The 23,141-nt window shown below is 42.6% G+C and overlaps 1 protein-coding gene across 1 annotated transcript; it reads left to right on the forward strand.

Moving 5' to 3' along the window:
* Window positions 1–6,897: 6,897 nt before the first annotated feature.
* Window positions 6,898–23,022, forward strand: LOC311241813 (terminal nucleotidyltransferase 5A-like). Its single transcript, XM_084330731.1, has 3 exons — window positions 6,898–8,076; window positions 20,041–20,475; window positions 22,382–23,022. The coding sequence occupies exons 1-3, from the start codon at window positions 7,624–7,626 to the stop codon at window positions 22,796–22,798; spliced, it is 1,305 nt and encodes a 434-aa protein (XP_084186857.1). The 5' UTR covers window positions 6,898–7,623; the 3' UTR covers window positions 22,799–23,022.
* Window positions 23,023–23,141: the final 119 nt, after the last annotated feature.

Genomic DNA, 23,141 nt, shown 5'->3' on the forward strand with positions numbered 1-23,141 from the left:
GTAGACTATGTCTGAGCCTTTACAGGGGTTGCAGAGGTTAAGCTTTAGATTACGTAGCCTAACTCTTTAAAAGCTCCCAACTTGTCGTTCACCATGTCTTCCGCTCTGCCTCTGTGTTCTTATTCAATTATGACATTAGCAGACAAACTGGCAAAATTTAGACTCAAGTCAAGTGGTAGAAGTGAGGAGGTCGACGCCCCGTGTTCCTCCGCTAAGCACTTTCTCTCCAATCAGATTTAGCGTTTCATGAGTCTGCCTGCATTTTTGATACACTCTCCGTCTCTGAGCTGCTTCTGTTAAATACATTCAACTTCATAGACGGCCTGCCTTTGTGAAATTGTCCAAAAAAGACGACTTCAATGCAGATAATAGAGTTATTTTCAAAGACGGATGCTGTAATACAAAATGCTGACTGACCACACTCTTCCACTGTGTCCATTGATTGATTGATTGATTGAAAAGTTTATTAACAGATTGCAGAATGGGTACAGTACAGTACAGCTCAATACATACAATTGTTAAGGGGATGCAGACCAGAGAAAGACTTTCGTCTTGTTTACATCAGGGTCCCCCATTTTCAATTCATCATTGATTGATTGATTGAAAAGTTTATTAACAGATTGCAGAATGGGTACAGTACAGTACATCTCAATACATACAATTGTTAAGGGGATGCAGACCAGAGAAAGACTTTCGACTTGTTTACACCAGGGTCCCCCATTTTCAATTCATCGTAACATATATGACATACATGACATACAGATAGACAGTACTGCTACATCTATACATTTATGACATATCAGATTTGCAAATACAGTACTGTTTGTGATACAAAAGTGTCCAGAAAAGGAGTGTATATACATTTGGCGTAGAAACTGTACATTGGAGGAGGTTGGGTAGGTGGGGTGGGGTTGGGTGGGTGGGTGGGGGGCTGTACATTGGAGGTGGGGGGGGGGGGTTGGGTAGGGGGGGGTGGGGGACACTGTACACTGTACATTGGAATACTGACAAAGCCAATGGTCATTTACTGTACAACTGGGTTAGGACATTTGTAGGGGCCAGTTTCGAATTGCAGTCTCCCGTAGGTGTTCTTTGAGAGTGTTTTTTAAGGTGGGTAGTGATTCACATTCCTTTACAGCTTTGGGTAGGGCGTTCCACATTGATGTGGCATAATTGCGAAACGTGTTTAGTCCCTTGTTTGAGCCGAATCTGGGTTTAACATGATTTGTGGAGCTCCCTCTGGTGTTGTGGTCGTGGTATTCACTGACCTTTGGGAAGTATTTTGACATGTACATGGGTACCTGAGTGGTGTAGTGTATCTTGTAGACCAGGCCCATTGCAAGTTGCTGTACTCTGTTGTCTACTCTAAGCCATCCTAGGTTGTCAAAGTGGGCAGGGGTGAGGTGGGTTCTAGGAGTCAGGTCAAGCAGTAGTCTGACCAGTTTGTTTTGAGATGTTTGTAATTTGTTTTTTAGTGCCTTTGAGGTGCTTTGGTACCATGAGGTGCAAACATAGTCGTAGTACCCTTGAATGAGTGCTCCTGCCAGAGTCTTCAGGGTATTCAGTATCCAGTTTTTCCATTAGGGCCAGGAATGCTAGCTTCATGGATAAGATAAGATAAGATAAGATAAGATAAGATAAGATAAGATAAGATAAGATAAGATAAGATAAGATAAGATAAGATAAGATAAGATAAGATAAGATATGATAAGATAAGATAAGATAAGATAAGATGTTCCTTTATTCATCCCCTTGGGGAAATCATAGCAGCATGGGGAGGTAGGCTACAGATATGGTGGGCGGGGGAAGAGAAGAATTAGATCTGAATATAAAAATATGAGGAGAAAAATAACAGTGTAATCAAAGGTGCAAATGAGGGTCTGTATGCGCTATTGGTTATATTATGTGTTACAATAAATATAGGCAATAAAGAAGTTGAATCTGAATATTATACTATGACTAAGAGTAAAAGTAAACGGTATACACAAGGTATCATGACTGGCATGATATACGTCATACGCTGTAGTCCGTACAGGTCTTTGGTGGTTATTAATTAAGAGTCAGACACACTTAGTGGTCAGACATTCCTAATAGTGTCTATAGCTATACAGTTATAGATGCCAGTATAGGCAAGTGTACATACTGTATGTGCTGTATGCTGTATGTCTTTGCTAACATACCAAATACACCGGATGTTGTTTTTGTTGACACCATGGCCACAGGGAGGTGCTGGTCATAGAAGTAGGCTGTACCTTTGATCTGTACATGGACCAGGCCTTCCGGGACAAGTATATCAAATACCAACCACTGCTCAGTGTGATGGCCGACCTTGGGTATAGGTGTAGATATGGTGTACTTGTATTCGGAAGTCTTGGCCATGTATACAAATGCAAGAATTGCTGCAATGTCTAAAAGAAAAGCTAAACAAATTGCCAAATATTGCTCTGTCTCAGCTACTATTGGCAGCTTAGCCGCGTGGAGAAGGAGGTGCTATGTGTCCCTTAAGTGTTCAGTGCTGCTTGGCCCCGATACATTTGATTCCCTGTTTATGTAATATAATTTGTGGAACCAAATAAAGTATGAATGTGTGTGTGTGCGCGTGTGTGTGCATGTATCTACATGCTATGTGCAAGTGAATATGTGCTTCGTACCAGTATATATGTATGTGCAAGTGAAGTATTTCATTCAATAAGTGTGTGTGTGTGTGAGTGTACTGTATGTGTATGTAAAAAGTCACACGTGTGTGTGTGTGTGTGTGTGAGTGTACTGTATCATGTGTATGTGAAAAGTCATAAGCAAGTGTATGTGTGTGTGTGTGTGCGTGTGTGTGTGTGTGTGTGTGTGTGTGTGTGTGTGTGTGTGTGTGTGTGTGTGTGTGTGTGTGTGTGTGTGTGTGTGTGTGTGTGTGTGTGTGTGTGTGTGTGTGTGTGTGTGTGTGTGTGTGTGTGTGTGTGTGTGTGTGTGTGTGTGTGTGTCGGTCACTATATACAGGGTAATCTGCAGTAAGCTGGTTTATGGGCTCGTCTGCAGTGACGCAGATACTCAGCTCTGCTCCTCACTGATGGATTCTGTATGACAACTGGACAAGCTTGACACTGTGGCCTATAGCCTACAGACACACAGACAGCTTCTCTGTCTGTCTGTCTGTCTCTCTATCTGTCTGTTTGTCTGTCTGTCTGTCTGTCTGTCTGTCTGTCTGTCTGTCTGTCTGTCTGTCTGTCTGTCTGTCTGTCTGTCTGTCTATCTCTATATGTCTGTCTGTCTATATATCTGTCTGTCTGTCTATCTATCTATCTGTCTATATATGTCTGTCTGTCTGTCTGTCTGTCTGTCTGTCTGTCTGTCTGTCTGTCTGTCTGTCTGTCTGTCTGTCTGTCTGTCTGTCTGTCTGTCTGTCTGTCTGTCTGTCTGTCTGTCTGTCTGTCTGTCTATCTCTATATGTCTGTCTGTCTATATATCTGTCTGTCTGTCTATCTATCTATCTGTCTATATATGTCTGTCTGTCTGTCTGTCTATCTATCTATCTATCTATCTATCTATCTATCTATCTATCTATCTATCTATCTATCTATCTATCTATCTATCTATCTATCTATCTATCTATCTATCTATCTATTTATCTATCTATCTATCTACCTACCTATCTATTTAGGATCCCCTCGAAAACGAGATGCTACATCTCAAGGGGTTATTCCGAATAAAGAATTTCAATATATATATATCTATCTAATACAAAGTTGGTTGTATTGAATTTTTCTGTTCCTTGTATAATTTAGTTGTGATTGTGAAAATGCACTATACTTTGTAGCTTTGCATGCGCATAGGTGGGAATTTAGAGTAGAGTATTGATTGATTGATTGATTGAAAACTTTATTAACAGATTGCAGAATGGGTACAATACAGTACAGCTCAATACACACAATTGTTAAGGGGATGCAGACCAGAGAAAGACTTTCGTCTTGTTTACATCAGGGTCCCCCATTTTCAATTCATCAGGACATATATGACATACATGACATACAGATAGTCAGTACTGCTACATCTATACATTTATGACATACCAGATTTGCAAATACAGTACTGTTTGTGATACAGAAGGAGTCAGGAAAAGGGAGTATATACATTTGACGTAGAAACTGTACATTGGAGGAGGTTGGGTGGGGGGGGTTGGGTACACTGGGATATTGACAACCATACTGGGTAATCTACATTGGAGGTGGGGGGGGGGGGGGGCACACTGTATAAACAAGCAAAACTGTACATTGAGGGGGGGGGGGAGACACTGTACAAACAAACAAAATTGTACATTGGACTATTGACAAAACCATACTAGGTAAATGACTGTACATTGGAGGGGGTTGGGTTAGGATATTTACAGGGGCCAGTGTTGAATTGTAGATAGACAAGTAGCCGGGAGACGACAGACAGACAGCGAAAGAGAGGGGAGAGAGAGAGAGAGAGAGAGAGAGAGAGAGAGAGAGAGAGAGAGAGAGAGAGAGAGAGAGAGAGAGAGAGAGAGAGAGAGAGAGAGAGAGAGAGATAATTGAATTGAGAGAGAGGGAGCAGGTCACCCCTAGAGGGCGGTAGATAGCCTATACTGTGTGCAGCGTGAGCGTCTATGCTTCACCTGTGGAGTGGAGTCTCCATAATTCAAGTTTCAAGTTTCAAGTGTCTTTAACAGTTGTCATACAGAAGTACAGAATACTTTTATACAAAATGCTTCTTTCTGTTACGCTCCAGAGACTGTGCTAGACAAAAGATAAGTAGAAATAAAATAAGTATAGCAAGTAAAAGTAAAAATAGAAGTCACGTACGTAGACACAAGTGTTCAGTATGTACATGTGTACAATGTTCAATGCAGGATAGCAGTAACTGAGTTACCATACAATATACTATGCAATATACTAATATACAATATACTATATAGTGCAGAGCAGAAATGGGATGACAATTTACAGTAAGGTGTCCTGAGCTGAGGTATGGGTTGTAGTGCAAATTCTTTGCCAATAAATATAGTTTCAAGTTTCTTTAATAGTTGTCATACAGAAGTACAGAATACTTTTATACAAAATGCTTCTTACTGTTACGCTCCAGAGACTGTGCTAGACAAGATAAGTATGAAATAAAATAAAGTAGCATGTAAAAAGAAGTAAAAATAGAGGTCACAGTGTTCAGTATAGACATATGTACAATGTTCGATGCAGACTAGAAGTAACTGAGTTACCATACAATATACAATATACTATGCAATGTACTAATATACAATACTATATAGTGCAAAGCAGAAATGGGATGAGGTACAATTTAGGTACAATTTACAGTAAGGTGTACGAGTTGTAGTGCAAATCCTTTGCCAATAAATATAAAGTGTGTTTAGGTGATCTAAAGTGTGGAGAGTGGGTGCTGCAGTGTGTGGTTTGTTTAAAGTGAGTGTGTGTGTGTGGATGTGTGTGCTGTGTGCATTTGATGGTTGTTGCATAGTGTTTATTGTTCGTTGAGCAGCCTGATGGCCTGGGGATAAAAGCTTCTTCTGAGTCTTTCTGTGCTCGCCTTGAGACTCCGGTATCGCTTGCCTGACCGCAGCAGTTCAAAGAGGCAGTTGTTCGGGTGGCTGGAGTCCTTGATGATTCTCTTAGCCTTACCCCTGCACCGCTTGTTGTAAATGTTCTGGAGGGTGGGAAGCCCCCCTCCAATTGTGCGTTCCGCTGAACGTGTCACTCTTTGTAGTCTGCTTCGGTCTTGTGTTCTTAAGGATCTTCTGACTGACTTGGAACTTCCTTAGGCGCCTGAGGAAGTAGAGGCGTTGTCGTGCCTTCTTCACAACACTGTCAATGTGTGTGGTCCATGTCAAGTCCTCGGATATGTGGGCTCCGAGGTACTTAAAACTGGTCACTCTCTCAACCGGTGCCCCGTCGATGCTGAGGGGGCTGTAGTCCTTGACCCCCGACCTCCTAAAGTCCACAATCATCTCCTTTGTTTTGCTGACGTTCAGGGAGAGTCTGTTCTCCTGGCACCATCCCGCCAGGACCTTGACCTCTTCCAGGTAGGCCCTCTCGTCGTTTGCAGAGATCAGGCCCACCATTACTGTGTCGTCAGCAAAAATCTGATGATTGTGTTGTTGCTCCTCTGAGCCACACAGTCATCATATAAAGTGTGTCTAGGTGTTCTAAAGTGTGTAGAGTGGGTGCTGCAGTGGGTTGATTGTTTAAAGTGAGTGTGTGCGGATGTGTGTGCTGTGAGTGCATTTCATGGTTGTTGCATAGTGTTATTGTTCGTTGAGCAACCTGATGGCCTGGGGATAGAAGCTTCTTCTGAGTCTTTCTGTGCTTGCCATGAGACTCCGGTATCGCTTGCCTAATGTCTCTGGTCTCCACAGTGCCTTGGTTGTTCCATGGCGATGAGGCTATTGCAATAGGGTTCTTCTTCAGTCAAAAATAAATTGTACTTAAGAATGAATACATTATTTAGATATAGGCCTACTCACATACTAATAAAAGAATCAAGTGCATGTGGCCCCCAAAACATGCGCTATATGTGTGAAAGTTGAATTTAGGCTGTTGGCCTATTGATTTTATTTTCACATTATTCACATTATATTTAATATTTTTCTTATCTATAAAACCTGAACCCGTATTTGAAAGAGACGGTAGACTAGGCTACACCCATACATCCATGTTCTATTTGTACAGTACATGTAATAATAGTAAATAATAGTAAACTGACAGGAAACCAGTATGACTGTCTACCTCCCAAACTAAACCTTTTGAGAATGTAGGCTATACGATGTAATACGAGACAACGACAGCATTGGTGGGAGGAGCTGTCAATCACAGCGACCCGCCCCGCCGTTCCTGAGACGGGAAGCGTTCTCCTCAGAACCTCTCCAGCATCTGTGGCTCGAGACCTGCTCTGTGGCATTACGCAGCAGCGGTGCCAGCAAGCGAAAAAAGGCCCAAAATGTAACGGATTAGAAAGATGCACACGTCATTTTCTACAAATGGTGAAAGTATAGGTCTGCAGCAGTGGAACAGTGTCGTCGACGCCGCTTAACGTGATGCGTAAAGTTGCGGTTACGAGGGGAAGACTCATCACAACCCACTGTGCGTAAAAGTGAGAAGAAAAACAAGTTGTCCGAGTATGATGACGTCTCGGGATGTAACGGATGGTGGGACGGAGTATTTGGGATGCATTGGTACGTAGCTGTACAATTGTCGGACGCGGGTTCGATCCATTTGATGTAGTTTACGCGTTTGGAGTTTGGCCGTGCAGCCGGAACGGAGCGCGCAGCGCGCCGGGCAGATGCTGCAGGACAGTGATTGACCCTGTCGGCTGGACAAACTGGGCAAACTGCAGGCTACCAGCTTCTCTCTCTGCAAAGGAGGAGGGCAGGGCAGCTGTAAAGCAACCCATGCAAACGACTTCTGTCCGTGGAGGTAAAAAGATTCCGCGATTCCGTTCAGCATATCTTGTTATGATAAAGAGCAACTCAAAAAAAAGAAAAAGCCATTTCTGAGCTACACAGCCAGCTGATGCTGCTGCCGCCCCAGCGGCGAAACGGCCGTGCTATCTCGCTGCTACTACGACGCAAACTGAAAAGTGTCACCGTTTACATTTAATAACAAGATGGGTGAGAATAAAGTCGACTTATCGGTGGCGACTGACAGCTGCTGCGTGGTGGACGGGGCCGGGGATAGCAGCGGCAGCGTCAACCTCAGCGTCCTCAACTGGGAGCAAGTGGAGCGGCTGGATGCCATCCTCACCGGCTCCATCCCCATCCACGGCCGGTGGAACTTCCCCACGCTGGAGGTGAAGCCGCGGGACATCGTCAAGGCGGTCCGGTGTCGCATGGAGGAGAAGCGGATCCACGTCCGGGAGGTGAGGCTCAACGGCTCGGCGGCCAGCCACGTCCTGCACGAGGACAGCGGGCTGGGCTGGAAGGACCTGGACCTGATCTTCTGCGCCGACCTGAAGGGCGAGATGGAGTTTCAGACCGTGAAGGACATAGTGCTGGACTCCCTCCTCGACTTCTTACCCGAAGGCGTGAATAAAGAAAAGATCACACCCATGACCTTAAAGGTAAATTATATATCTCGGGCCTGTGTGATGAATGGTGAATTGAAAATGGGGGACCCTGATGTAAACAAGACAAAAGTCTTTCTCTGGTCTGCATTCCCTTAACAATTGTGTGTATTGAGCTGTACTGTACTGTACCCATCCTGCAATCTGTTAATAAAGTTTTCAATTAATCAATCAATCAATCAATCAATCAATGTAACCTTTGATAATCATGTGTATACGCTGTACAGTTCACACAACATAGACATCTTGTTATTATTAACCACGACATGCTTTCGGAAATGTGACATTAAACCAGCTATACAGTACACTGTACTGTACAGCTAATATGCTGAGCTTCAGTATTTTACAAATTCACGTTCTAATGTTCTCTCAGGGTCTATACTTTGCCGTGTCATTCTAACAAGGTATGCAGGCCTGTCATATGCAAATTATTATTATTATTGTTGTTGTTGTTGTTTATTTCCTTGTCACAGTGTTATTGTCTCAATAACCCCCCAGGGAGCATAATGAGACAGAAATCTGCCCTGGATACGGTTAAGCTGCTCAATGATAGGGCTGCAGATAGTAAAAACGGTGGTTTCCAATACAAAGAGGATTCCCTCTAATCCAATTGGAGTCGGATCCACATTAATCAGTCGGCCCTCGGTTAGACCTGGATATAGCCTGCGTTAGGCTCAAGCCAAGCTACTACATGGCTCTCTGACGGTCTGCCCAACAAAACGACTGAACTAACCGCCTTATGCAGATTACCACGGGTCCCACGTGCAGTATATATTCAACGCGGATGGACTAGATGTCATTTAGATTATCAATAACTTTGTAAAAGGAAAAATATCTTCATTCGTTGCATATCAGCTAAACCGCCGTCTGCACACATATAGCTACTTATTTCGATACAGGCAGATCAGAGTCAGAGTCGGATATTTTATTTGCCATGTATGGACGAATCCATATTGGAATACAGGTACAGAGCAACACTGTGGGTTAGATCCACAAAGAATGGATTGCACGGTGCTAATTGCACCCTTACTTACAATTCATTATGAATTGAAAATGGGGGACCCTGATGTAAACAAGACGAAAGTCTTTCTCTGGTCTGCATCCCCTTGCACGGTGATTGATTGATTGAAAACTTTATTAACAGATTGCAGAATGGGTACAATACAGTACGGCTCAACACACACAATTGTTAACACATTCCCTGCCATGACTTATATCCATCAATATAGCCAGTCTGCCACCACTCTAAGGGGCCTTTCTCACTTACCTATTGGGATCGAATCACTGCTCCCGGGAACGGGGGGGGGGAGTGTTCTCACTCAGACGGACACACCCCTTTTTGGGATCGAACCGCGCTCATTCGTTTTACCCCCCGCTGAACCTGGGACAGTTGGATTAGGTGGTTTTGGAATCGGGCCAGTGGGAGCGGGGGGCGTGACACACACAACGTTGTTACTGTCATGCTTGCTTGAATTTTGGGCAGATAAAACCACACTGGACAATACCCACAAAAACGATATTTATGGGCAATTTGAGAGTTCAGACCTCAACCAAAAACAAGCATGTGGAACCTCACAGCTCAGTGGATGAAAACATGAAGCCACGCGTTACAAAGCACAGCACTTCTGGTTCGCATTAGGCCTGGCAATTTTTGTTTGCCATGCTATTTCTATACATTAGTTTCTTGTTTGAATGCATTTATTTCTATTAGACCAGTGGTGCCCAACCAGTCGGCCGTGGTCGACCAGTAGATCAATGACATGTAATATAATTGCCACGAGCGATGGGATAATGTTAGCTGCTGGACAGGCTAAGCTAACTAGCGTTAGCCGTTAGCTTAGCGTTAGCCATTGCTGTATACTATACTTTCTTGTTCGAATGCATTTATTTCTATTAGACCAGTGGTGCCCAACCAGTCGGCCGTGGTCGACCAGTAGATCAATGACATTCAATATAATCGATGCAGCAATGTTACTAGTAAAAGGCTAAGCTAACTAGCATTAGCAGTTAGCTTAGCGATATCGTTAACCCTGCAAAACGCTCAGAAGCGGACTCTACAACACCATCCATTCGTGATAAAATGGGGTGGGTTATATTGACAAGGCTTGACAACAGAGGTTCAAATATAACTTCATATTTATTGGTTATTTGTTTCTTTTATATCAGCATCCAGTAGGGATGGGTACCTTTCACATTTGAACCGGTACCGGTACCTGTGAATCGATACCGGTACCCAACGGTACCTTTTTTCGGTACTTTAGTCTCAAGAAATTTAATTTACCTACCTCGGTCGTAAAAAAAAAGAATCCAAACTTCAAATAACTACAATTTCGACAGTTTTCGGCTTGTCATTGCTCCGACTGCTTTGTTGTTGAATCAAGTCAAATCCTAGGTAAGCATATATTGTGCGTGTGAACGTTGACATGAAAATAAAAAAGTAAAATAAAAATAAAAAAAAAAATAAAAAAAAATGTCCCCCTCGGTTTCTCACTTGATTCGATACTCGGTAGTACCGACGTGTTTCGGTTCGGTGCCTCAAAAGTACCGAATTCGGTACCCATCCCTAACATCCAGTCTCCAGTCTCCGTGTGAACACTTCCTGTGTTTACATTTCGAGCGTGACATCATCGACTACGGCAAGCTTACAAGCTCAAAATGCAAACCGTAAACAAAACCCAGAGCGCACCAAGACTGAAGTGTGTACACAAACTAGAGGGGAGAGAGGGGGGGGGGGGAGTTCGGCACGGAACTCGGAATGAGGACGGCACGGAGCTGATTCGACCCCGATGTTGATTGAGAAAGCCCCCTAAGCCTATGGAGATGTTCACCTTCTTTGCAGGGCTATAACTTTTTAAATTGTATTGCTAAATTGACATTACTATGGCCCATTCAACATCGATTATCTATCGTTCAGGATGTAGGAACGTTGTACTTTTTCATTCAAACATTCATACAAAAATACCTTCTAGAATATAAGTATGTTTTAATCGTTTTCTGCAGTAATTCCTAGGACGTGAGTTATAGGCCTAAACGCATATATAGATTGCTGTTTATTCCCGATACACGCTATATTAAAAAATTCAACTGTATATGATCCTATACGTTATGCGTCATCATGCGCGGAGGAAAGGGGGGGGGGTCGTTTATAATTCCGTGATCGTCAGTATGGGTGATATATTGATCAGATCGGTTTGCGGTGAAATGAATAAACAATTGGGCTGAAAATGACGTTAGCGTCCTCTTACCGTTCGCCGACGAGACTGGAGGAAAAAGATCCCACTTATTTGACGTCGATCTCCTAGATCCATTTCCGGTTTGTATGGCGCAATAAACGTCCAAATCATATCGATTATTGAGTTATGGCAGCGATCCATATGCACGCCAGTGTATGTCTGGAGTCCCGCAACAATATGTGACTGCCGGACAGATTTCCCAGATGCACCGATTGCCACTTCCGGTTGTAACTCGCCCGATCATCCACCAGGCGGCGGTATTGAGGCGTTGCAATATTGTGCAGAGTCCCACTGTATCACCAGAGGCTGGGTGGCTGAATTATGAATGCCATGGCGAAAATTTTTTATATGATCTCAATATCGCTGTACAGCGTGAATGGCGGTGGATGTGTTAAGGGGATGCAGACCAGAGAAAGACTTTCGTCTTGTTTACATCAGGGTCCCCCATTTTCAATTCATAATGAACACAGACGTAAAAGGTCAAATGCTAAGGTTACACAGAAAACACAGATGTGTGTTTTCACGAGATGAGTCCTGTTTTGGTGATATCCTTTTAAAAGCTCTTCTGTGACATGAGTGGAGGGGGGAGGGCGGAGGAAGTGTGTGTGTTGGGGGAGAGGATATGCAACAAGGTGTGAAAAAGTCTACCAAAAATGTCACACAGTGGTTTGAGAAGGTAGAGGAGAACAGCCTGGCTAACTTGTCTTATCCGTTGCCATGTTTGTTTAGTATGCCTTTGTTTGTCCATGAACTATATATCATATACATGTGGCATTTATTTGATAATTAGAAATGCATGTTAACCCTTTGAATGAATGAATGAATGAAAACTTTATTTAACAGATTGCAGAATGGGTACAATACAGTACGGCTCAATACATACAATTGTTAAGGGGATGCAGACCAGAGAAAGACATTTGTCTTGTTTACATCAGGGTCCCCCATTTTAAATTCATAGTGACATTTATGACATACACAACATTTATGACATCATGACATTTATGGCATAGGGACATACATGACATACAGGTATATAGTACTGTTACATTTGTGACATATACGATATGCAAATATACAGTACTGTTACCCATAGATCCTGAGTATATACATATGATGGGGAGGGGACTGTACATTAGGAGGGGGTGGGTGGGTGGGAGAGAAATATACATACGGTGGGGAGGAGGCTGACTATTAGGAGGGGGTGGGGGTGGGGGGGGTTTGGACATTTACGGTGGCCAGTTTAGAATTGCAGCCTCCCGTAGGTGCTCTTTAAGAGCGGTTTTGAATGTGTTTACAGACGCTTAACCTTTCACTACCACACTACAGATGCTTAACCTTTCACTACCACACTACAGACGGTTAACCTTTCACTACCACACTACAGACGCTTAACCTTTCACTACCACACTACAGACGCTTAACCTTTCACTACCACACTACAGAAGGTTAACCCTTTCACTACCACACTACAGAAGGTTAGCCTTTCACTACCACACTACAGACGCTTAACCTTTCACTACCACACTACAGACGGTTAACCTTTCACTACCACACTACAGAAGGTTAACCTTTCACTACCACACTACAGAAGGTTAACCTTTCATTACCACACTACAGACGGTTAACCCTTTCACTACCACACTACATATGCTTAACCTTTCACTACCACACTACAGAAGGTTAACCTTTCACTACCACACTACAGAAGGTTAACCTTTCACTACCACACTACAGAAGGTTAACCTTTCACTACCACACTACAGACGCTTAACCTTTCACTACCACACACTACAGAAGGTTAACCCTTTCACTACCACACTACAGAAGGTTAACCTTTCACTACCACACTACATAAGGTTAACCTTTCACTACCACACTAGACGCTTAACCTTTCACTACCACACTACAGAAGGTTAACCTTTCACTACCACACTACAGAAGGGTAACCTTTCACTACCACACTACAGACGGTTAACACTTTCACTACCACACTACAGGTTAACCTTTCACTACCACACTACAGAAGGTTAGCCTTTCACTACCACACTACAGATGCTTAACCTTTCACTACCACACTACAGAAGGTTAACCCTTTCACTACCACACTACAGAAGGTTAACCTTTCACTACCACACTACAGAAGGTTAACCTTTCACTACCACACTACAGACACTTAACCTTTCACTACCACACTACAGAAGGTTAACCTTTCACTACCACACTACAGACGCTTAACCTTTCACTACCACACTACAGAAGGTTAACCTTTCACTACCACACTACAGAATGGTAACCTTTCACTACCACACTACAGAAGGGTAACCTTTCACTACCACACTACAGACGGTTAACCCTTTCACTACCACACTACAGGTTAACCTTTCACTACCACACTACAGAAGGTTAACCCTTTCACTACCACACTACAGACGGTTAAACCTTTCACTACCACACTACAGATGCTTAACCTTTCACTACCACACTACAGAAGGTTAACCCTTTCACTACCATACTACATACGTTTAACCCTTTCACTACCACACTACAGATGCTTAACCTTTCACTACCACACGACTGACGGTTAACCTTTCACTACCACACTGAGATGCTTAACCTTTCACTACCACACTACAGAAGGTTAACCTTCCACTACCACACTACAGAAGGTTAACCCTTTCACTACCACACTACAGATGCTTAACCTTTCACTACCACACTACAGAAGGTTAACCTTTCACTACCACACTACAGAAGGTTAACCTTTCACTACCACACTACAGATGGTTAACCTTTCACTACCACACTACAGAAGGTTAACCTTTCACTACCACACTACAGACGGTTAACCCTTTCACTACCACACTACAGACGGTTAACCTTTCACTATCACACTACAGACGGTTAACCCTTTCACTACCACACTACAGATGGTTAACCGTCTGTAGTGTGGTAGTGAAAGGGCTAATGTAAGGTGTAAATGAGGTCTATGAACCTGACGATGGTTAATGATATCATTCTAAATAGAATAGAGGTTGTGCAGGAATGTTTGTGTAGTTCTCTTTTTTCCATGGTGGCGGTCTGTAACCATTGGTAACCACTTTCAAAATGCTTAATTTCTGTGCAGTGCATGGTAGACAAGGTAATACACTGGGAAAACCTGATATTACAGTTCTACTATGACTTGTTTAAAGGATCCAGTAATAAGACACCAAATTATTGTGTTTATGTTGATATTATTTCTCGTATATCAACACATAGCACTTGTTGTCTCTTCCATTGCCATGTACAAAACAATGATTGCTATGTTACATGGCAGCCATGTTGGAAGACAGAGAACTACACAAACATTCTGTGCCAGGCCTCTATTGACTCAAAACTTTATGATTATTCCATATGCATAATGCATGAAATCGTTTTTTCATGTATTTTATTTTTCGAGGATTCATCATATATACGTATATATAGGGCAGGGGATATATATCATTCTTTTATTTCTTTAATATAAATTCCACTGCAATATGACATCTTTTGTAATTCTTTGTTTTTACAAAATGATCATGGTCATTCAAATAATATATTCTCATCACATTTTCATTGCAGTGTACACTTGTTTATTGACGGTTTCAAAGTGACAACAATAACATTCCAAAATATCTCATGTTTATTGTTTATTTACTGCTGCAGTGTTTGCTAATGCAATTGTTTAGAGGAAATACATTTGGGTCCAAACTGTTCCCCTAGCAGTAGCAACAGAATTCCAACTAAACCGTCTTTACACATTTATTTATTATTTATTTAATAAAAAAATTCAAGATAAGATAAGATATTCCTTTATTAATCCCCCTTGGGGAAATTCGGGAGTCATAGCAGCATGGGGGAGGGGAGGTACAGGTATTGGCAGGGGGATAGTAGAAAGACGTAAATATAGGCAATAAAATAACAAGAAAATAAACACTGTAAACAATATAATTAACTCTGAATAAAAAAAGATGAGAAAAATAAACAGTGTGTAAACAAAGGTGTAGATTAGGGTCTGTAGCCCTATAGTTTATATTATACTTTACAATAAATATAGGCAATAAAGAATTTGAATGTATACTATGAATAAGAGTACAAGGTGCAGTGAATAATAAAGTGAATCATATCTTCAATGATAAAATTAAACGGATCATATAATTGACAACAGCATTTAAGTGGATTCATGTCATTGTGTGGTTCCATAGCCCTAATTAATGGTATATCGTATAGGCCTATAGGTCGTCGGTGAATCACTGAGACCATTAGCACACGGTAAGAACATGGATATGTAGGGCAGGCAGGGCCTCAGATTAGTTGGCTTTTTCTCACCACCTATAATGTCTGTGAACCAGAGCTGTAATCTCACAAAGTGACCAAGCCACTATATCTCTGAAATCGCTATATCTTTCACATCGCTATATCTCTGAGACTAAAATTGCTATATATCTGAAATCACTATATCTTTGAAATCGCTATATCTCTGAAATCACTATATCTTTGACATCGCTATATCTCTGAAATCACTATCTTTGAAATCGCTATATCTCTGAAATCGCTATATCTTTGAAATCGCTATATCTCTGAAATCGTTATATCTTTGAAATCGCTATATCTCTCAAATCGCTATATCTCTCAAATTGCTATATCTCTGAAATCGCTATATCTCTCAAATCGCTATATCTCTCAAATCGCTATATCTTTGACATCGCTATCTCTGAAATCGCTATATCTCTCAAATCGCTATATCTCTGAAATCGCTATATCTCTGAAATCGCTATATCTCTGAAATCGCTATATCTCTCAAATCGCTATATCTTTGAAATCACTATATCTCTGAAATCCGATTATCCCAAAAAATACTTTGACTCTACTTTAGGTTAGGGTGGGACTAGGGATGGGAATTGATAGGATTTTATCGATACGATTCCATTATCGATTCTGCTTATCGATTCGATTCTTTATCGATTCCCTTATCGATACCTGATCAATTTATAATTTAAATAAATAAATTGGAAATGCAACAGAACTACATTTAGTCATTTAGCTGACGCTTTTATCCAAAGCGACTTACAAGTTCTGTACGACAAGCCATCAGGAAGGGCACAACTCTATCAGCTGAGCAACAATGTTCATCAAAGTGTTGAGTGCTACAGTGTAGGTTAGTTTATTAGGACAAGTGCATGACAGTACGGTTAGTTAGGGTTAGATATATTTTTTTTTTATTCAGATAATGGTTGAAGAAGTGCGTCTTTAGTCGACGGCGAAAGATTGGACGTGATTCGGCTGTCCTAACTGGGGTGGGTAGTTCATTCCACCATTGTGGGGCAAGGACTGAGAATAGGCGACTTCTCTTTGATGACCCTCCCGGAGCTCGGATAGGAGTAGGTCTGAGGCGGCCAGAAGATGCAGAGCGTCGGGGTCTAAGCTGGTTAGAATAACAACATGCAACTTGACATTTCTGATTGTCATTTATTGTTGAGCCCCCATGTCAGAAAAATACAAACACTGTAAAAAATAAAACATTAACTATAGCCTACACTTAAATAAAATAATGTATTTGAGATTCTCTTAAAATGTATTTATTTTTTTATTCTTAAACGAATTTAATCTATTGAATAACAGGTTGTTATTCCTCTGACTTCTGTCTCTCACTCACACACTCTCTCTCACACACACACACACACACACACACACACACACACACACACACACACACACACACACACACACAGAGAGAGAGAGCTCCCTCCCCGGGCCCCTGTCCTTTAAAGTATTGGTTTGTGTTGCTACACGGACACATTTGTATGTTGCACCATGGTACTTCCTGTCTGACGGACTCAGAGTAGACTAGTAGAGACTTAGTAAACAAACAATCCGGCTCTTATTATATGTGAACTAAAGAGTACAAGGTTTACACAACAGTCCCCACCCGCTGTTTTATTGTATTTGTACCTGTACTATCCGCTGTCAGCTGTTTATCTCTCTTTGTGAGCTTGATTAAATAGCGTTAGCTCACGTTAGCTAGCGATAGCTCCGCGGCTAATTTTAGCTCACCCTAAACTAAATCAATGACTGTTCTAAAGCATTCAAGTAGTTTTCACTGCACATAGAAGTAGCCAAACAGCGGGAGCATTTCGGGAGCATAATACCAAAACCCAGGCAATTTCGAGCCCTTAAGGAATCAAATAGAGTCTGCCATGGCTACATGCTAACGTAACGTTATTGCGCAACTGTAGGCAGCGATAAGGGAATCGAAAGTCACAGGAGCCACACGGTTCCAGGCATCGGCCAATTAGGAACCGGTTCCCAACGGGAACCGGTTTTCGATTCCCATCCCTAGGTGGGACGTGAGGTCTCCACTGAGGTTAAGGTTAGGTTTAAGGTGAGGATTAGGTTTATAATCAACTAGGGATGCCCCGATCGATCGGCCACCGATCGTTATCGGCCGATAATCGGTATAAATATGCGATCGGTGATCAGTGATAATGCTTTATTTTCGCCGATCGTCAAAACCGATAGAAAAACAGCAGAGATCTCACTCGCTGAGTTCTGTCTCAGCCACACGGAGCTGCGAGCTGCAAACTGCCGCTCCACCTCCTCCTCCTCCTGCCCCTCCCTTACCCATGTAAACAAGCTCGGGCAATAGTCTGCTCTAACCTAGTGCATGCGATCTCCGTGAGCTAACGTTAGCTACCGTTACTGTTTAAACAGAATGACCCAGTCAACGATTCACTTTTAGTTTAATACATGAGGCATTGTTAACGGTATCTAGCCGGCTAGCTACTGATAGCTCCTGATATCAACAAATGCTCCAGCATGATGAGTAGTGCATGATAGCTCACGTTAGCTCACTGTTCAAAACGAAATGTCCCATTAAACTACATAGTTCACTGAGGCGTTGTCGTAACGTTATCTAGCCGGCTAGCAGTAGCTACAGATAGCTCCTGATATCAATGTCTTATAACAATGATTCGATGCGTATTCGAGCCCCGGCTTGCATCGCAGTCACAAACGGGGCTAGCTGAGGGAGTAGGGTATATCTGCAGAGCCGCATATATACCCTGCTGAGGGCATGCTGAATGTGATTTGATCAAAGCAGAGAGTATACACACAGACAGTGGAGATAGTGAGCATTTTGACTTGTTGCGTGGTGGCGATGTCTCGCAGATAATACAACTACAAGTATAATTATGTAATATATATATTTTATAAAAAATTTAAATAAATTTAATATAAAATAAATATATATTTTTTTTAATCAAAAACGATTGATATCGGATCGGTATTGGCCGATATGGCTCAAGACGATCAGTGATCGGTATCGGTGGCAAAAAACGTGATCGGGGCATCCCTATAATCAACTTATTAGGTGAAAAGTATGACGAGTTCAGACATTGCAGCCAGGCTAACAGGTGAGGTGACCACTCTGGAATCCATTCAGACTCCAGTCGTGGTCATTTGTTTGTTTGAACAGAAGAGGCCTCGGATGCAATAACTGTGTAGTTCTATTTTTTCCAACATGGCTGCCTTTAAACATTGGTTACCACCTTTAGAAAGAAAAGGCATAATTGCTGTGCAGTAGTACAGTGGGCGAAACAATGGAGAAGCACAATAATTCTGTTAACCCTTTCACTGCCACACTACCAAAGGGTTAACCCTTTCACTACCACACTACCAAAGGGTAAGGTTAACCCTTCCACTGCCGCACGGCAAATGGTTAACCCTTTCACTACCACACTACAGAAGGTTAACCCTTTCACTACCACACTACAGACGGTGAAAGGTTAACCTTCTGTAGTGTGGTAGTGAAAGGGTTAACAAGATCCAGCAACAAGACACCAAATTATACATGTTTAGTGATGTACTGTATTTCTCACATATCAACGCATCACAGCTGTTGTTTTTCACATCGTTGTTCCAACATGGAGGACAAATAAACATTCCCATGAAAGGGCTCTATTGTGCTGAAATCTCTACTTCCTAAAATGACTGTAATGAAACCGAAACTTAACTCTACCCTGTACTGAAAAGTCCCGGTACAATGGATAGAGTGGCCTACAGTATATCAGCCAGGGGTCGCACAAGGTCCTTGAAGTGCTTAAAGTGCTAGTGCTTAAAAAGTCAAGGCCTGTAATTCCTTGAAAACAGCCAATTTTTTAACAAGGTGCTTAAAAAGTCCTTGAAATTCAAATCAACCATTCACATTGAAAGTTTTGTTCATCCATGATAAAATTGTTCTGAATCAAAGAATTTAGATTTTTAACCTAACGAGTTAACTAATTGTCGGAAATTGGTTTTAACCTCTTTAGCCCGTACGGTCCGCCGGCCGACCACAAATGACATCACGTCATAAATCAAGCTCTGCAGACTGTCTGACAAAATTATCGTTTTTTTTTTTGTAAACGTATTCAAGTATAAACATCATAACCATGTCACAACAGCAGTTATAATGTATATTATCATCAATAGGGATTTTCAGAAAATAGGGCTCCGGGCTTAAGAGGTTAAGCCATTAATATTTTTTAAGGTGAATTGTATCCTTTTAAATGCCCTTTTAAAATAAAGAAAATAGTGCTTAGGAAAGTACTTGAAAGTCCTTGAATTTCATTTTGCAATGTCTGTGGGGAACCCTGATCGACCCAGCCACAGAACACAGCGCGTGATCCTAGTTCCTAACCGAGCGCCTGCCACGACGTCCTCTTTCCCGCAGGAGGCCTACGTGCAGAAGATGGTGAAGGTCTGCAACGACCACGACCGCTGGAGCCTCATCTCCCTCTCCAACAACCGCGGCAAGAACGTGGAGCTCAAGTTCGTGGACTCCCTCCGGCGGCAGTTCGAGTTCAGCGTGGACTCCTTCCAGATCCGCCTGGACTCCCTGCTGCTCTTCTACGAGTGCTCCGAGCACCCGATGGCCGCCACCTTCCACCCCACCATCCTGGGCGAGAGCGTCTACGGCGACTTCCCCGCCGCCCTCGACCACCTGCGCCGGCGCCTCATCTGCACGCGCAGCCCCGAGGAGATCCGCGGCGGCGGCCTGCTGAAATACTGCCACCTGCTGGTGCGGGGCTTCCGCGCGGCCTGCGCCGCCGAGATGAAGATGCTCCAGCGCTACATGTGCTCGCGCTTCTTCATCGACTTCCCCGAGGTATGGGGTGGTTTATTTCTTAATCCCAGAGAGGGGAAACATGGTTTAGCTATATAGGCCTACTAACCTGATCAATACAAGATATCCCTACCTGATCGATATAACAGCTTTACTGCCTTTGAAGTTTGTTATTTGTCATAGTGGAATACAGAATAATTTATAATGCAATGCTTTTGTCTGTGATTCTAGACATTTACCAGTCTAAATGGGTTATAACTAGGGATGTCCGATATTATCGGCCTACCGATATTATCGGCCGATATCGGCATTAAAATGTGCTATCGGAAAATATCGGTATCGGTTTTCAATATTTTTTTTTTTATTTATTTTTTACATTTCTATAGAAATGATGTCCGATATTATCGGCCTACCGATATTATCGGCCGATATCGGCATTAAAATGTGATATCGGTTGATATCGGTATCGGAAATCAAGAGTTGGACAATATCGGTATATCGGTATCGGTAAAAAAGCCAATATCGAGCATCCCTAGTTATAACGTGTTCGATAATTTCGCGCCCCCCTCCCCCCATGTTGGTTTTGATAAACGGAACACTAGGTGTGTTGTCTTGTTACCCTATGACCTGGGAATAATGTGTCTCAGGCGAGCAAATAACATGATTTGCGCATACTGCAGTAAACGTTCCATAACTCCCTTTCCAGGAAATGAGCCTCGATTTCAGTGAATGTTTACAATGTTTAGCTTGGCATTGTGAACGAACGAAGGCATGTAGAAACTAACAGTTTTTTTTCATATTGTACAGCAAATAGTTTTTGTCAAATGAGCCGAACCATTTCCCCATAGCTATAATATAGATAGAATATAGAAATAGCTCCGCAAAGATCATGAAATATCGTGAAATCAGTCCCGAAAGGCTGGCCTTTTAGACCCATATCACGCATATCGCTCCGGCGCTGATTGAGTTAAAAGAAAAGAGTCAGGGGGTGGGCTACTTGGGAGCAGGGCCGTGTTGCGTGAAGGCAAGTGGTGTGGTATGGTTTATTTCTTAATCCCAGAGGGGGAAACATGGTTTGCCTACCAGAGCGAATACAAATATACAAACATGAAAGAAACAGTTACATGATACAATACAGGATACACAACACAATAGGAGAGCCTCTCAACACAGTGCTATCGGTGTTCGTTAAAAAATGTAACCGCAGCAGGAACAAAGGACCTTCTCAATCGCTCAGTAGAGCATTGAGGCATCAACATCCTATATCACTGAATGGGTTTCGCAGAGCATCGAAAATACTAAACAGTGGGGTGGCCTTCAAAAGATAAAATGGTGTTCAGTTTAGTTCTAGTTCGCTTGGCTATGGTGATCTCCAAGGGAATCAGGAGGGAGGCCAATCACTGAGCCAGCCTTTTTAATAATTTTTAGGGCTGGGACTTTATCGCATTAATTTCGATTAATTAACTACAGAAAGAATTAAAAGTAAAAAAAAATTATGCATTTAATCGCATGATGATTTTTCTTTATTGTGTAAGAATGTTACCTTTCAAAGGAGACCAGACTCATGCATGTGCTATAATACATAATAAATCGCAAATAACTTTTTTTGTGCTTGAGTTTACAAAAAGTCCTTGGCGCTATATATATATATTATTCCTAAAATTGCTGCACTTTGTTAAAATTGCATTGATCTGTTGGTCTATGTGTAGTAGCTAATACAGGATTTTGATGCTTAAACTTATAATATAATGTATATTTATTGATTCACTCGTATACCAAAATTAATTTGAATTGAACATTTTTGCTTTTCGCATCAAATATTGATATGTGATTAAAAAAGTGATTAATTTCTATTCATTAACTATAAAGTCTGGAATTAATTCGATTAACATTTTTACTCGAGTCCCACCACTAATGATTTTATTTATACGTTTTTTTTTGTCGCCAGGTGGGCGAGCAGCGCCGGAAGCTGGAGTCCTACCTGCAGAACCACTTTGTGGGCCTGGAGGACCGGAAGTACGACTACCTGGCCACGCTGCACAACGTGGTGCAGGAGAGCACCGTGTGCCTGATGGGCCACGAGCGGCGCCAGGCCCTGAGCCTCATCTCCTCGCTGGCGCTGCGCGTCCTCGCCGAGCAGAACGTCATCCCCAACGCCGCCAACGTCACGTGCTTCTACCAGCCCGCGCCCTACGTCTCCGACGGCAACTTCAGCAACTACTACGTGGCGCAGGTGCAGCCCATGATGTACCCCCCCGGTCCTCCCTTGCCCTCGCCGCCTCAGCGCCGGTACCACCCGCCTCCTCCTCCTCCTCCGCCGCAGCAGCAGCACGCCATGTACACCACCTGGCTGCCCTGTAACTGAAGTGTAGTGTGTCAAAATGCCAGATCCTCAACAACAACAACAACAACACGCTGCCCCCCTCAGAAGTGCTATTTCTTGCACCCGGCTACACCTCTCTGTTGGGATTCTCCACCTCCTGAAAAGCAGGGGTGGACGACGGGGGAGTAACTAACCATGATCTTGCTCGCTCGAGATGAGTAGAGAAAAGGAAACAAAGGAGAGAAAAGAAGGGCGTTTGATTGAATTATTAAAGGGGGTGGGGGGGGTGGACCCAGCACTTGGATCTAAAACTGAAGGTCGGAGGTTAGAGGCTTTTTTTTTCCCAGGGAGGATGGCCAAAGAAGGAGGAGGAGATGAGGTCAGA

The sequence above is a fragment of the Notolepis coatsorum genome (genome assembly GCF_963971535.1).
Source record: "Notolepis coatsorum genome assembly, chromosome: 15".
Classification (NCBI taxonomy): domain Eukaryota; kingdom Metazoa; phylum Chordata; class Actinopteri; order Aulopiformes; family Paralepididae; genus Notolepis; species Notolepis coatsorum.

Coding starts and splice junctions, on each gene's coding strand:
- LOC311241813 (XM_084330731.1), top strand. CDS start 7,624: ATGGGTGAGAATAAAGTCGACTTATCGGTGGCGACTGACAGCTGCTGC. Junction 8,077..20,040: donor TCACACCCATGACCTTAAAG/GTAAATTATATA, acceptor TCTTTCCCGCAG/GAGGCCTACGTGCAGAAGAT. Junction 20,476..22,381: donor TCTTCATCGACTTCCCCGAG/GTATGGGGTGGT, acceptor TTTTGTCGCCAG/GTGGGCGAGCAGCGCCGGAA.